At 45.9% G+C, this 15891-nt stretch overlaps 1 protein-coding gene across 2 annotated transcripts in view; it reads left to right on the top strand.

Moving 5' to 3' along the window:
• Nucleotides 1-12124: 12124 nt before the first annotated feature.
• Ccnf (cyclin F) overlaps nucleotides 12125-15891 on the top strand; it is a 28180-nt gene continuing 24413 nt past the window's right edge. The window contains exons 1-2 of one of the 2 annotated variants that reach the window (NM_007634.4): nucleotides 12125-12239; nucleotides 14129-14283. In NM_007634.4, coding sequence (NP_031660.3) covers nucleotides 12224-12239; nucleotides 14129-14283 — 171 coding nt within the window. In that variant the 5' untranslated portion in view covers nucleotides 12125-12223. Of the gene's footprint in view, nucleotides 12354-14128; nucleotides 14284-15891 lie in introns of both variants that reach the window. The other variant, XM_006523554.1, reaches the window with a different exon arrangement.

The following is a 15891-nucleotide window of genomic DNA, read 5'->3' as shown; positions in this document are numbered from 1 at the left end:
TGTCCTGGAGCTCACTTTGTAGACCAGGCTGGCCTCGAACTCAGAAATCTGCCTGCCTCTGCCTCCCGAGTGCTGGGATTAAAGGCGTGCGCCACCACGCCCGGCTCGAAACTAGATTTTTTTTTAAAGATTTATTTATTTATTATATGTAAGTACACTGTAGCATAGCTGTCTTCAGACACTCCAGAAGAGGGAGTCAGATCTTGATCTTGTTACAGATGGTTGTGAGCCACCATGTGGTTGCTGGGATTTGAACTCCGGACCTTTGGAAGAGCAGTCGGTGCTCTTTCCCACTGAGCCATCTCACCAGCCCGGAAACTAGATTCTTAATGTGATGGTTTGTATATGCTTGGCCCAGGGAATTAGGAATTAGGTGTGGCCCCATTGGAATAGGTGTGGCCTGGTTAAAGTAGGTGTGTGAGTGTGGGTTTTAAGACCCTCACCCTAGCTGCCTGGAAGTCAGTATTCTGCTAGCAGCCTCCAGATGAAGGTGTAGAACTCTCAGCTCTGCCTGCACCATGCCTCCCTGAATGCTGCCATGTTCCTGCCTTGATGATAATGGACTGAACCTCTGAACCTATAAGCCAGCCTCAATTAATTGTTATCCTTAGAAGGATTGCCTTAGTCATGGTGTCTGTTCACAGCAGTAAAACCCTAAGATACTTAGTGAAAATATCATATGAATGGTCCTTATTCCAGTTTCTGATAGAGACCTTGTTCACCTCTGAAACTGGGAACTGAGGAGTCTCCCAGCATCTCAGCCTTCCAAGCTATCACCAGAATAGTTCTAAGTTCTGATTAGAGCACTCAGAGCTTCTCCGGTCCAGAGTTTCAAACTCATCTACATTTCTCCTACAAACCAGTTTCAGAGGTCCAGTGCATCTCACCATCAGCAATACTATTTGTCTGTGCAAATGTTCTTGGTTACCTTTTCTTTTGTAGTGACAAAATATCTTAACAAAAGTAACATCAGAGCTGACTTGGACTCGGAGTTTCAGGTTTCTGTCTGCTATAGAGAGAAAGTCAAAATGGCAGGAATCTGAGGAAGCAGCTCCTATCCCACTCACAATCAGGAAGCAGAGACCAATGAATGCCTGTGCTCAGCTCTCTTCTTTTTAAATAGTCCAAGAATCCCAAGAGAATGGGGCCTCAGTCCGTGGGTGGGTCTTCCCATCCGATCCAAAGGTGCATCAGATAAGAGTCTTCCCATCTCGTCCACTGACAACCAATCCTCTGCAGTGTTCACCCATCTCTCTTCAGTGACTCTGGATCTCATCAAGCTGAGAAGTGAGATTATCCATTCCACCAACCATGGTTGCAAAGGCAACTCTCAGCCCAGGAAGCTCAATACAGGGTCACCTCAAATCACATTCATAGGGCAGAGTGTCACAAGTGCCTCAGAGGCAGGTGCGGCACCCAGGGACATTTCAGCAGAAGTGAATGCCCCACAGTTCCATCTGATAGCCTGTGCTCTCACCAAGACTGGCTGTAGGAACTCAGTAAGCTAGGAGAGACTGCTTCAGGAAAGCATGTGGGAGACCTGAAAATCAGACCCTCACATATGACTCCTCTGGAACTGACTTTACACTGGCCAAGTCAAGCTGCCTGGAAGAAAAACTGTAGGATTGGGTGGGGTGTATATTTATTCTCCGACTTCAGCCCATCTTCTAAATGATTTCAGAGTTACATCTTGGAGTGGGGAGGGTTGTACAGTTGCATTGGCAGCCATTAAGGGAAAGTTATTACCTCTTAGCCAGAAGACTGGAATCTGAGTGGAGACATGTCATTGTTTCCTTCCTTAAGATTTAATTCTAGCAGGGCCATGGTGGCACACACCTTTAATCCCAGTACTTGAGAGGCAGAGACAAGCCAGTCTCTGAGTTCAAGGTCAGCCTGATCTACAGAGTGAGTTCCAGGACAGCCAGGGCTATTCAGAGAGACCCTGTCTTGAGACAAAAAGTTAATTCAATTGGACAGGCCAGTCACCTGACCACGGCATAGCCACTCAGGAAGGCAGGTTCACCTTAAGCCATGCTCAAGAAGAGGGAGGTGTCTTAGTTACTTTCCTATTGTCACGGCAAAAACACTATGTTCAAGGCAACTTATAAAAGAAACCATTTAACTGGGGCTTTAAAATTTCAGATGGTCCATCCATGACCACACAGTGAGGATAAAGGCAGTAAACAGGCAGGCATGGTACATGTACGCACCCGAGAGAGCTTACATCAGATCCACAACCACAAGGCAGAGAAGGAGAGAGAGAGAGAGAGAGAGCACTAACTGGAGTGCTGTAGCTTTATTTTATTTTATTTTTTTTTTGGTTTTTTTTTGAGACAGGGTTTCCTCTGTGTAGCCCTGGCTATCCTGGAACTCACTATGTAGACCAGGCTGGCCTCGAACTCAGAAATCTGCCTGTCTCTGCCTCCCGAGTGCTGGGATTAAAGGCGTGCGCCACCACGCCCGGCTATGCTGTAGCTTTTGAAACCTCAAAACCCACCCACAGTGACACATCTCTTTCACCAAGGCCATACCTCCTAATCCTTCCTAAACAGTTCCACCAACTGGAGAGCAAGCATTCAAACACAGGAGACTGTAGAGGCCAATCTCATCCAAACCACCACAGGAGGAATAATCATTCCTTAGTGGAATAATAAACCTTTCTTTCTCAGAATTATCTGCTCTCTTAGAGCGTAGAGAACCACAGCCACGCAGCTTTGTAAGCCTGCCTGATGTTCTCAATCATTCAGAAAAGCATAACCTTTCCTTTCTCTCTTTTCTCTAAGCATGCTTCCCCTTTTACCCTGTGGCTGCTTCCTGTGTTGTGGCTGCCTGCTGGCCATAAACTTCTCATGCCTAACTCAAAAGCCCTAGCTATCTGGCTTGTCCTCTCCGTCTCTGGGCAACTTGAGGTATTTACAGTTTGCCTGCTCTGTGGTTTTCCTAATAAAATTGTTTATGAGCTTCAAAACGGGGGGGGGGGCTTTAAGGGAGGCACTGCTCCTCCTCACATAACCATGGACCTGCAGGGACAGAACAGACCTAAGGGGAGTTCAGGGGTCAAGGAAACTGCCAGAACCCAGAACAAAGGCCGCCGATCTCCTACCCAGCCCTCCCTACAGGACACTAAGTGGCACCTGCCAGAGCCAGAGGATCTGAGAATGTCATTCCTGCCTCACTGCATGTGTGTCAGCAATCCATCTCCTAAGCATGCTTCCTATTGCTCACTAGCATTTAATCTCCATTCTTGCACACTAGTACTTAATCTCCATTCTTGCACACATGTGTCACAATGGTTTTTTAGTTTGTATATTGCTCAGTTAGATTTTAAGATTCTTCCATATGTTTCTCCACCCAGGCTCCTATAAGGCATTCTTTACTATACAGGTTCTCTCTGCATAGTTCTGGCTGTCCTGGAACTCACTATGTCAATGGCTGGCCTGGAACTGGATCTGCCCACCTCAGCCTGCATCCATGTCTTTCTCTGTCTTTCCTCTTCCAGCCTTTTCCTGTCCTTGTTTTTTACTTTGTAATAACTTTCTATAGCTTTAACAGTCCTTAAAATCTGTCGACTCTCACAATAACCCAGCTTCCCCTCTGAGAAACTTACTTCCTCAATTATTTTTTCTTATCAAAATCAATCTATCTACCTCTGTCCTCACCCACCATACATCCTTCCTACTACCCGACCTTAGTAAAATCTCATTATACTCCTCTGTACTATCCTTGGGTTCGTTATCCTCCAGTAGCTGCTGAAGTCGCATGGGCCATTGCTGTGAATCAGCTGGCACACAGCTAGGTCCAGCACGATGGTTCAGCACATCAAAACATTTGCCAAAAACCTGATGACCTGAGCTGGATCCATGAACCCTACATAGAAAATACAGACTATATCATCTTAAAAGTTATACCCTGTATTCCACATGCCACGGTGTGCACACATTTGCACTCACACATATATCACAACACTATATATATATAATGTGTGTGTGTGTGTGTGTGTGTGTGTGTGTATTTTAAAGTAAGAAAACCAGCTCCTGACTGGGAACACAAATAATGACATAATAATAATAACATAAAGTGGTGCAAGTTACCAAACAGGAATTCAATTAAAAAAAAAAAAAGTACTGAAAAAAAACTGAAATGCAAGACGTAAAAACACGAGTCAAACAAAAAGCTCTGTGAAGAAAATTAAATAAATGTTAGTTTTTGTCAACCTGATACAAGCCAGAGTTATCTGGGAAGAGGGACATCAATAAAAAAAAAAAAAAAAAACACCTCCATCACATCTGTCTGGCATTCTCAGGATTAATGATTGTTGAAGGAAGGCCAAGCTCGATGGGAGTCATGTCACCCCAGGGTCAGGTAACCCTGAATTGTGTAAGAAAGCAGGCTGAGCAAGCTATGGAGAGCAAGCCAAGAAGCAGCTCTCACCATGGTCTCAGCTTCAGTTCCTGTGTTCAAGCTCCTGGCCCGAGCTTCTTCCCCGTGGTCCCTTCATGAGGAGCTGCACCCTGCTGTAAGCCCAGCAGACAAAGCCCCTTCCACCACAGGCTGCTTTGGGTCATTACACATAATCTTTTTTTTTTTTTTTTTTTTTTTTTTTTTTTGGTTTTTTGAGACAGGGTTTCTCTGTAGCCCTGGCTGTCTTGGAACTCACTTTGAAGACCAGGTTGGCCTTGAACTCAGAAATCTGCCTGCCTCTGCCTCCCGAGTGCTGGGATTAAAGGCGTGCGCCACCACACCCGGCCTATATATAATCACTGCAGTAGAAAGCTAAGTAATACAATACATAAGCCCCAGAGAAGCTCTGTGGAAACTCTCACAATAGAACAGATCAAAGAGAGGGCAAATATCTGAACTTGAAAACAAGATCAGATCCAATAAGATCAAAGATAAAATAATAAGAAGGTATAAGTTGAATCCCAAGATACACAAAACACTATGGGGAGAAAAACAAACAAAAGAAGAATTTCACTCTGAGGGCACTGAAAACGTTTTCAGATATAAAAGGCATTTAGGCCATCAAAACAACAAGACCCCCTTCCAAAACAAGAGCCTCCCTGCCATCACCATATTAAAACAAATATACAGTATAAAGAAAGTATCTTGAGGGCTGGAGAGATGGCTCAACAGTTAAGAGCACTGACTGCTCTTCCAAAGGACCTGATTCAATTCCCAGCAACCACATGGTGGCTCACAACCATCTGTAATGGGATCTGACTCCCTCTTCTGGTGTGTCTGAAGAAAGCGACAGTGTACTCATATACATAAAATAAAGAATTCTTGAAAAAGAAAAGAAAAAAGAATAGAAAGTATCTTGAAAGCACAAGATAGAAACAACAAAATACATATAAAGGCCCGCCCATCGTTGTTCTCATGGTTAATGGCAGACTTACTGCCAGAGACACGAGTTCAATCCATGAAATAAGACTCAAGAGTCTGCAGTGGGAATTTTTAGCACAGGAGGCTGGGGACACAAAGCATGCAAGAATCTCTGAGCATCCAGAGTGCCTTGTACACGTTTTTACGCTGGGCAGTTGTGGCTCACACCTTTAATCCCAGCACTTGGGACGCAGAGATGGGCGGATTTCTGAGTTGGAGGCCAGCCTGGTCTACAGAGTGAGTTCCAGGACAGCCGGGGCTAAACAGAGAAACCCTGTCTCGAAAACCAAAAAAAATAAAAAAGAAAAAAGAAAAAAGAAAAAAAGAAAAAAAAGGAATAACTACATGCAAAGATAATCATAATGTTAAAGAAATTATCAAACCATGTTTATAAAGAATAGAATATTTTGCTTAAAAGATCACCAGGAGAATGAAGGCAAAAGACAAGGAGGTATGGGTAAAAACCCATTGAATTTACAAGTCCACATATGTTAAGAAATAACACATTCCCAGATTCCTAACGTAGAAACCCCTGCTGTGCGATCCTTCCCTCTGACTTGGTGTGTCATGGTCACAGTGCCCTTAGACACATATGACTTGGTGTGTCACGGTCACACTGCCCTTAGACACATCTGACTTGGTGTGTCACGGGTCACAACACTCTTAAGACACATCTGACTTGGTGTGTCATGGTCACAGCACCCTTAGACACATCTGACTTGGTGTGTCACGGTCACACTGCCCTTAGACACATCTGACTTGGTGTGTCACGGTCACACTGCCCTTAGACACATCTGACTTGGTGTGTCACGGTCACACTGCCCTTAGACACATCTGACTTGGTGTGTCATGGTCACACTGCCCTTAGACACATCTGACTTGGTGTGTCATGGGTCACACTGCCCTTAGACACATCTGACTTGGTGTGTCACGGTCACAGCACCCTTAGACTCATCTGACTTGGTTGTCACGGTCACACTGCCCTTAGACACATCTGACTTGGTGTGTCACGGTCACACTGCCCTTAGACACATCTGACTTGGTGTGTCATGGTCACACTGCCCTTAGACACATCTGACTTGGTGTGTCACGGTCACAGCACCCTTAGACACATCTGACTTGGTGTGTCACGGTCACAGCTCCCTTAGACACATCTGACTTGGTGTGTCACGGTCACAGCACCCTTAGACACATCTGACTTGGTGTGTCATGGGTCACAGCACCCTTAGACACATCTGACTTGGTGTGTCACGGTCACACTGCCCTTAGACACATCTGACTTGGTGTGTCACGGTCACACTGCCCTTAGACACATCTGACTTGGTGTGTCATGGGTCACACTGCCCTTAGACACATCTGACTTGGTGTGTCACGGTCACAGCACCCTTAGACTCATCTGACTTGGTTGTCACGGTCACACTGCCCTTAGACACATCTGACTTGGTGTGTCACGGTCACACTGCCCTTAGACACATCTGACTTGGTGTGTCACGGTCACAGCGCCCTTAGACACATCTGACTTGGTGTGTCACGGTCACACTGCCCTTAGACACATCTGACTTGGTGTGTCACAGTCACAGCACCCTTAGACACATCTGACTTGGTGTGTCACGGTCACACTGCCCTTAGACACATCTGACTTGGTGTGTCATGGGTCACAGCTCCCTTAGACACATCTGACTTGGTGTGTCACGGTCACAGCGCCCTTAGACTCATCTGACTTGGTTGTCACGGTCACACTGCCCTTAGACACATCTGACTTGGTGTGTCACGGTCACACTGCCCTTAGACACATCTGACTTGGTGTGTCACGGTCACACTGCCCTTAGACACATCTGACTTGGTGTGTCATGGTCACACTGCCCTTAGACACATCTGACTTGGTGTGTCACAGTCACAGCACCCTTAGACACATCTGACTTGGTGTGTCACGGTCACACTGCCCTTAGACACATCTGACTTGGTGTGTCACGGTCACACTGCCCTTAGACACATCTGACTTGGTGTGTCACGGTCACACTGCCCTTAGACACATCTGACTTGGTGTGTCATGGGTCACACTGCCCTTAGACACATCTGACTTGGTGTGTCACGGTCACAGCACCCTTAGACTCATCTGACTTGGTTGTCACGGTCACACTGCCCTTAGACACATCTGACTTGGTGTGTCACGGTCACACTGCCCTTAGACACATCTGACTTGGTGTGTCACGGTCACAGCGCCCTTAGACACATCTGACTTGGTGTGTCACGGTCACACTGCCCTTAGACACATCTGACTTGGTGTGTCACAGTCACAGCACCCTTAGACACATCTGACTTGGTGTGTCACGGTCACACTGCCCTTAGACACATCTGACTTGGTGTGTCATGGGTCACAGCTCCCTTAGACACATCTGACTTGGTGTGTCACGGTCACAGCGCCCTTAGACTCATCTGACTTGGTTGTCACGGTCACACTGCCCTTAGACACATCTGACTTGGTGTGTCACGGTCACACTGCCCTTAGACACATCTGACTTGGTGTGTCACGGTCACACTGCCCTTAGACACATCTGACTTGGTGTGTCACAGTCACAGCACCCTTAGACACATCTGACTTGGTGTGTCATGGTCACACTGCCCTTAGACACATCTGACTTGGTGTGTCACAGTCACAGCACCCTTAGACACAGAATATTTTTCTTTCTCAGTCAAGGCTGTTGGCAACAACTTACAACTAAAACTTTAAAACACAAGAATGCCTGGAAGGATGTATTTCAAGTTTTGAAACAGAAGAACAGATAATCCAAACTATACTCAGCAATAACTGGCAAAGCAATCTCTCATAACTGAAGGAGAAACACAAACCTTCCCTGGTTTAAAAAAAAAAAAATCATCACTAAGCCACTACAAAGAGAGTTGAAGGAATTCGTAGGCTTTTGAGAAAAAAAAAAAAAACAATTCCTCCAGAAGGCCGCAAGAAAGAATGAACTGGGGCTGGAGAGATGACTTAGCATTTAAGAGCATAGCTGATAATATCCATAACTCCAGTTCTAGGGATCTTACTCTCTTCTGACCCCTGAGGGCACCAGCCATACGTGTGATGCATGTATATACATTTAGGCAAAGCACTCATACGCATGAAAATAAAATATTTTTAAAAGAAATAAACCATGATAGAATGGTAATTAAAAGCAAGAGGAGTAGTAATCACACATTACAAAATCAGAAAGAAGGCAGAAACCAACACACACCTTTTAATTACAACTAATTATCTACTCAGATCAGTAGATTGGATTTGAAGATAGGAACCATTTATTTATTGCCTGAGAAACCAATCTCATAGAAGACAGACAGTACCTGACAGTGAAAGGATTGGAACGGACAGTCTGAACAGATGGACTGAGGAAACCAGCAGGCAGGGCTGGTCTAACGCCTGACAAAATAGACTTCAAATCAAAACTAGTGGAAAAAAAAATAATCAAGGTCCCTTCCTACTGATTAGGGGCCGTCAAAACAAAACAAAACAAAACAAAACAAAACAAAACAAAACAAAACAAAACAAAACCTCTACACTTCTAAACAAATGCTCCAAACACAGGTGTACCCAATGTTATAAAATAAATGCTACTAAATATAAAGTCACAGCTTAACCCCAGAATGACAGTAGTGGATAAATTCTAGACTCTTCTCATCCCAATTTGAAGATCATCTTGATAGAAAAATAGAGAGAATAAAAAGAACTTGACAGACATCTATAGAACATTCAAGCCCTGCAGAGGGTCTTCTCAGCAGCCCATGCAACCTTTCTGCCATACACGATGGTTTCTTGATCTTTTCTTCAGGTGTCTGTTGTGCATAATTCCACATTATTCCTAGATCCTTCATAATGGAGACTTCCCTGGGCTCTGCCGCATCTCACGCTCCCTTCAGCCTCTTCTGAGTCTGCGAGGTCTCCCAGGATCCCCTACTACCTAACTTTTGCACACTTTGCCTTCTGTAGCCTGTGATCCTGGAGTCTTCCTCATCCCCAGGCTGTCAACTAACATTTCATTAAGTAATCTTTGAAGGGCTCTAGCAGGCTCGAATGTGGCAAACATGGCACCCACAGGTTTTGCCCTTTCCCCTCCCCTCTCCCTTGCTAAACTGTTAGATCACATTCCTAAAGCTACCCCACCCCCACCCCCAAGGTCCATTCGATTATTTGGCCACTTTGCTCTGCCTGTCTCATTCCTGAGACTGATCACCAAAGTCCAACTATCAAAACACAAGGACCAGCAATCAAAATTCATTACTTTGACTAACCTAGTTAAAATGCCCAATCAGAACTTACCAACATGTCCTACCTCATTCTAACACAGACCTCCACCTTTTTGCCTCTTAAAATTAATACTTGCAAACTTATTTGCTACAGTGTCTGCCCATTCAGATTCAGCCACCTTGTCTCTTTGCCTTGCTTAATAGATCTCTTTACATTTGGTTTGTGCTTGGAAATTGCTGCTTGGATGTGGTCTGTGCCTCCCTGAAATACATGGGCTCCTCAGCTCCCAAGAGCTGACTTTCCTGAGATTTCTCATCCCATGAAGCCCAATGGGGATGGATATACCTCATACTCTGGTGGAGTAGCTCTTAGCCATAGGGGTTCAACAGTGGTAGGACCAGGAGGCAGGACATGATCAGATCTACAGCCAAGAGAACACCTGGTTCCTAAAACATAAAAATATTTTGGCCAAGTGAAGTTGTCTTAGTTAGGGTTTTACTGCTATGAACAGATGCCATAACCAGCACAACTCTTATAGGGACATTTAATTGGGGCTGGCTTACAGATTCAGAGGTTCAGTCCATTATCATCAAGACGGGAACATGGTAGCATCCAGGCAGGCATGGTGCAGGAGGAGCTGAGAGTTCTACATCTTCATCTGTATCAGTATTCTGCTAGCACTGGCTTCCAGGAAGCTAGGATGGGGGTCTTAAAGCCCATACCACAGTGACACACCGACTACAACAGGAACACACTTTCTAATAGTGCCACTCCCTGGGCCAAACATATTCAAACGTGACAGAAGTGGTACCTAACTATAAGCCAACAGTCAGGAAGCTGGAGCAGGACAGACCTCACGTTATAGGTCAGCCTGGGCTTCGTGGGGTTTTCTAGTTTGCTTTCTGTTCTAACAAACAACAGGACCAAAAACAATTTATTTGTCTTACACTTCTAGGTCACAACCCATCATTGAAGGAAGTCAGAGCCGGAGCTCAACCAAGGCAGGACCATGGACCAGTGCTGTCTGGCTGATGCTCAGCTAGCTTTCTTATATAGCCTAGACACACCTACCTAGGGATGGCACCACCAGAGGTGGTGAGAGGCTGAACCCTCTCAGTCATCAATCATACCAATCCCTCACAGACATGGCCACAGACCAGTCTGATATGGGCAATCACATAACTGAGTCTCCCTCAGATGACTCTAAGCAGTGTCAGGTTGTTAGCTGAAGGGCATTGGGAGACCCTTTATCAAAACCAACAAAACCCGCCTCCAATAAATAATAGAAACTGAAATTGAGTAGGATACAAAACAAGGTAGAGCAAAAAAAAAAAAAAAGACAACTGATCAACTGATGACTTTGTAACTCTGATTAACCAGGGGACCAGATAGATTGTTATGTATTCTGAAATGTGATGGACAGCGGGTTTGCTCATTGTTAGATTTAGTTTTTTTAATACCTTCCAGAGGCTACCAAAAGCAAATTCTGAAAACAGCACTTCTGTCCCAAGTAACAAAGTACAAAAGGAGGAAGATAAAAAAGTAACAAAGTAGCTGGGTGGTGGTGCCACATGCCTTTAATCACAGCACTCGGGAGGCAGAGGCAGGCGGATTTCTGAGTTCAAGGCCAGCCTGGTCTACAGAGTGAGTTGCAGGTCAGCCAGGGCTACACAGAGAAACCCTGTCTCGAAGAAAAGAAAAAGTAACAAATTGGAAAACAGTATAGTCTTCCGGAAAAGAGACAGTGTGAGGGTTCCCCATGGAGATCAGCAGCAATGGGGAGCAAATCCCAAGTCTTGCTCTAGGGTTCTCTAATATTCTGTGCTGTGAACAGCCATTCCCTATTAACTGTCTCAGACCCACTAGAGGTCTTGCTATCCAGCTTCCAGCACAGGTCAGATACAGTGAGCATGCTGGCTTCGGGGAGGGGATGAAGGCTGACCCAAGCTGTGGGGATAAGCCTGGGCCTATTCCTCGCTCTCCACCCTCAAGAGACCACTTGTCTTTTCTCGACAGATCATCTCATGAGAATACGGAACATGTACTCGAGTGAACACATCGCTCAGCAGACTGTGACTGTGGCTGTGGCTGCCCGGCATCGGAGCCCAGCTTCTGCAATTTCCACATCAGTGTTGGAGTTGGCGCCTCCAAATGCAGTCTCCTCGGCCGGAAGCTCGCGTGGGAGGGACAGGTAGTAAGCCACGACCAACTCCGGACGGTAGGACAAGTCTTGGAGGGAGAAGACCAGCCCTCTCTGCCTCCGGGCGGGCTTTTTAGGATAGCCCGCCGGCGCCAGCTGAACTCCTCCGTCCCCCGCCCAGCGGAGAAGGCGGGTCAACCACGAGCGATAAGCCAATAGACAGCCAGCGTTTGAATTCGCGTCCTGGTGTAGCCAATCACAAATGCCCAGAGCCTGCGGGGCAGGAGAGGCTAGTGATCTGGGGGGCGTAACTCTGTGGTCCTACCAGTAGGAGCTCCCGGCGCGTTTGAAAACGGGGCGGGGGTGGGGCCCGCGCCTGCGTGAGGCGCTCCGTGCACTTGCCCCAGGCGCGGGCGCGCTTGAGAGCGGTCTAAAGCGGCAGTGGAGGGAGCTCGGCGATGGGGAGCGGCGGTGGTGAGTGCTGGCGGGAGCCGGGTAGGCGATAGGTCATACGGAACGGAGGCCGGAGGAGCATGGACTCGGGCCCCTGTGACCCGGGAGTGCGCGTCGCATCCCCCAAAGCACGGGGTAGGCACGTATCCCCGACTGCGAGCCCGCCCGCGCGGTTTAAATGCCCGCCCGGCGCCTATGCCTCTCCTGTTACCCCAGGGCTATTTAGGTTCTCTACTTAGCAAACTACGATTTTACTTATCTGTGAAGTCGTGGGCAATCCACACGATATAGAGCGATCTCAGGCCCTGTCCGGACTCTTGTGGGCGGCTTGATCACCTGAGGGTTGGCTGAGGCCACAGGATCTGCCCCGTGAAAACGTCTCACGACCTGGGGGTGCGATTTCACTTGTTAGAGTGGTTAAACACTTCCAGACATGCTCTAGAGCACACGAGTCAAGAAACTGTTATGATAATATTCTTAGAATGTTTGGGAATTATAGCTCTCTGGGTATACATTTGGCCTTTGCTGTAAATTTGGTTTCCAATAAGACTCAGGTGAAGAGTTTGGGAGTGGACAGTCTCTTAGAGACCTCCTGATGGAAAGCCCGAGGTCAGCCACTTTTGCCTCAGTGTGAGGAGGAAAAATAGGTAGAAAGATAGGCGCATTTATAAGTAGGAAGGCAGGACCTTGGGGGGGGGGGGTAATGTGGGGGCCCTTTGTGAAATAGGGAAAAAAGCCATAGGCGTTGAATGAAGAATGAATTGCTGAAGTAAATATTGGAACAACCCACTGTGGAGGAGAAGAGCTCATCTGAAGAGCATGTCTGGGTCCAGTTGCTGTGTGCCTGAGTTCTCAACATGTGGGCGCGACTCCATTGGGGGGGTCACACGACCTTTTCACAGGAGTTGCAGATCAGACATCCTGCATATCAGATATTTACATTAAGATTCATAACCGTAGCAAAATTACAGTTATGAAGTAGCAATGAAGGTATTTTATGGTTGGGGGTCACTGCAGCATGAGGAACTGAGTGTATTAAAGGGTCCACGGTGCTAGGAAGGGGTGATTTTGCACTGTAAGCTGAGTGTGGAAGACCCCTCTGTTTGGGGACTGGGGAGCTCTCACCATCTGCCAAGCTGAGAGCTGCTCTGGGATGGATCTGGCCTCCATGTTCTACAGAACGGCCTGCTAATTTGAGTTCCCAGTCTATGCTATGCAAGTCCCTTGGTCAACCATATGCTGATAGTCACATGTTCAAATATAAACAATGTAAGCTGGCCATAGTGACTAATACTTAGAATGCAGTACTTGGCAGGTAGAGGTAGGGGAATCAGGAGTTCAAGGGTAACCTCAGCTAATGTTAGTGAATTTGAGGCCAGCCTGGGCTATAGCAAAAGTCCAAGGGATCTTACTGACTGGTTGTGAGCTAGCCTTCACTGCTGAGCAGTTTCTTGGCCCCAAAAGTACCTTCTTGAGTACAGTTCAAGGAAAACTGAATGTTCATCAGTGTCGACTGCTTTCTCCAGCTCTGGTTGTCATGTAGATCTTGGATTAGAAAATTTCCAACATTCAAGTTACATGTTACCTGATATTCTCCCTGAATATTTATTGGCTATAAAAGGAATGGTGGTATCTTTTTTGTTGTTTTGTTTTTTGAGACAGGGTTTTCCTGTATAGCCCTGGCTGTCCTGGAACTCACTCTGTAGACCAGGCTGGCCTCGAACTCAGAAATTCACCTGCCTCTGCCTCCCGAGTGCTGGGGAATGGTGGTATCTTAAGTAATTCATATGGTACACTTTATTTAATTTTAAAACTAGTCTCTTGTGTGAATAGAGGACAGTAACGATTAAATCATCTTTAGATGCAACTTTTTATCTCACCAAGGCTTGTGAATTTTTTTTCCCTTTAAGTGATCCATTGTAGGTGTGCCAAGTGTTTCTGTTATCCTACTAAACGAAGAATCAAAAGAAGACCCAGAAACTTAACCATCTTGAGTCTCCCAGAAGATGTACTCTTTCATATCCTGAAATGGCTTTCTGTTGGGGACATCCTTGCTGTCCGAGCTGTAAGTTACCATATGGAAACAATACTAATCCTAGTGTTGTTGGTCATACTGTAAAGCTCTTGTGTACATTTATGTGTGTGTGTGTGTTTTTAAAATTTCATATGCATTTGTGTTTTGTCTGCATGTATAATTGTGTGAAGGTATTAGATCCCCTGGAACTGGAGTTACACACAATTGTGAGCTGCCACGTGAGTGCTGAGAATTGAACCTAGGTCCTCTGGAAGAGCTCTTGATGCTGAGTCATCTCTCCAGCCCCAGATTGCATGTTTTTAAATGTCAGCATTCAACTTTGATGCAAAAGAATTGCGTGGTTTAATCGTTTTTTTTTTTTTTAATTTTTATTTTTTGAGTGTTTTGCCTGCATATCTTGTATACATCATGTGCATGCAGTACCTGCAAAGGCCAGAAGAGGGTGTTTGATCCCTGGGGTCTTGAGTTTCAGAAGATTATCAGCTGTTTTATGGGATGCTGGGAATTGAACCCTGGTCTTCTAGATGAACAGCCAGTGGTTTTAATTGCTGTGCTATCTCTCCAGCACCAAGAGTGGTTTTTTATCAATTGATTGATTTATTGATTGAAACAGAATCTCAAGTTAGTAACTGATCTTGAACTCCTGATCCTCCTTTTACCTCTGGAGTATTGGGACTGCCATCAGTGACCATCTTACCCGGCTCTTCCTTACCTAGCGACAGTGCCTTACTTAGCTCAGCATGGTCCAGAAGTGCTTTTTTAGTCCAGAATGACTGAACTCCTGATCCTCCTGCCTCAGCATCATGCCTGTCAAACATGGTAATGCTGTTCATAAGTGTTTCAGTTATAATAAGAGACTACATACTGAGATTTGACACAACTCGCTGCAATGGTTACTTCAAGAGAAAAAGACCCTTTTATTGCCGGTAAAATTTGTGTCTCAAGAAGACAGTGTGGCTGGAGAGATGACTCAGCAGTTACAAGCACTCACCATTCTTCCAGAGGACCAGGGTTCAATTCCCAGCACCCACGCGGAGGCTCACACCAACTGTAACTCCAGTTCTGGGGATCTAATAGTTCTTCTGGGCTCTTCAGGCTCCAAGCACAGATGTGCGGCAGACACATCAAGTGTTTTTTGTTTCTTAAATATTTATTTATGTTATATATATGAGCACACTGTAGCTGTCCTCAGGCACACCAGAAGAGGGCATCAGATCCCATTACAGATGGTTGTGAGCCACCCTGTGGTTGCTGGGAATTGAACTCAGCACCTCTGCAAGAGCAGTCAGTGCTCTTAACTGCTGAGCCATCTCTCCAACCCCCATATAAGATTTTAAAAGGGAGCAAGGTCATGAACTAGACATGGTGATTCATGCCTGTCGTCCCAGCAAAAGAAAGGACCAACCCAGGAAAAGTTTCCCCGACTTCCACACACACGCTGTGGTGTGTGTATACCCATAATTCATACATAATATACTGCATAAATAATAAAATTAAAATTAAATAAAGAGGAGTAAAATAGTGTTAATAAGAATTCCTTTTTTTAGCCGGGCGTGGTGGCACACGCCTTTAATCCCAGCACTTGGGAGGCAGAGGCAAGCGGATTTCTGAGTTCGAGGCCAGCCTGGTCTACAGAGT

The sequence above is a fragment of the Mus musculus genome, chromosome 17 (assembly GCF_000001635.26).
Source record: "Mus musculus strain C57BL/6J chromosome 17, GRCm38.p6 C57BL/6J".
In the NCBI taxonomy this organism is placed as follows: Eukaryota; Metazoa; Chordata; class Mammalia; order Rodentia; family Muridae; genus Mus; species Mus musculus.
Note: the sequence above shows the minus strand (reverse complement) of the source record. Positions and strands in the feature narration are given on the sequence as shown.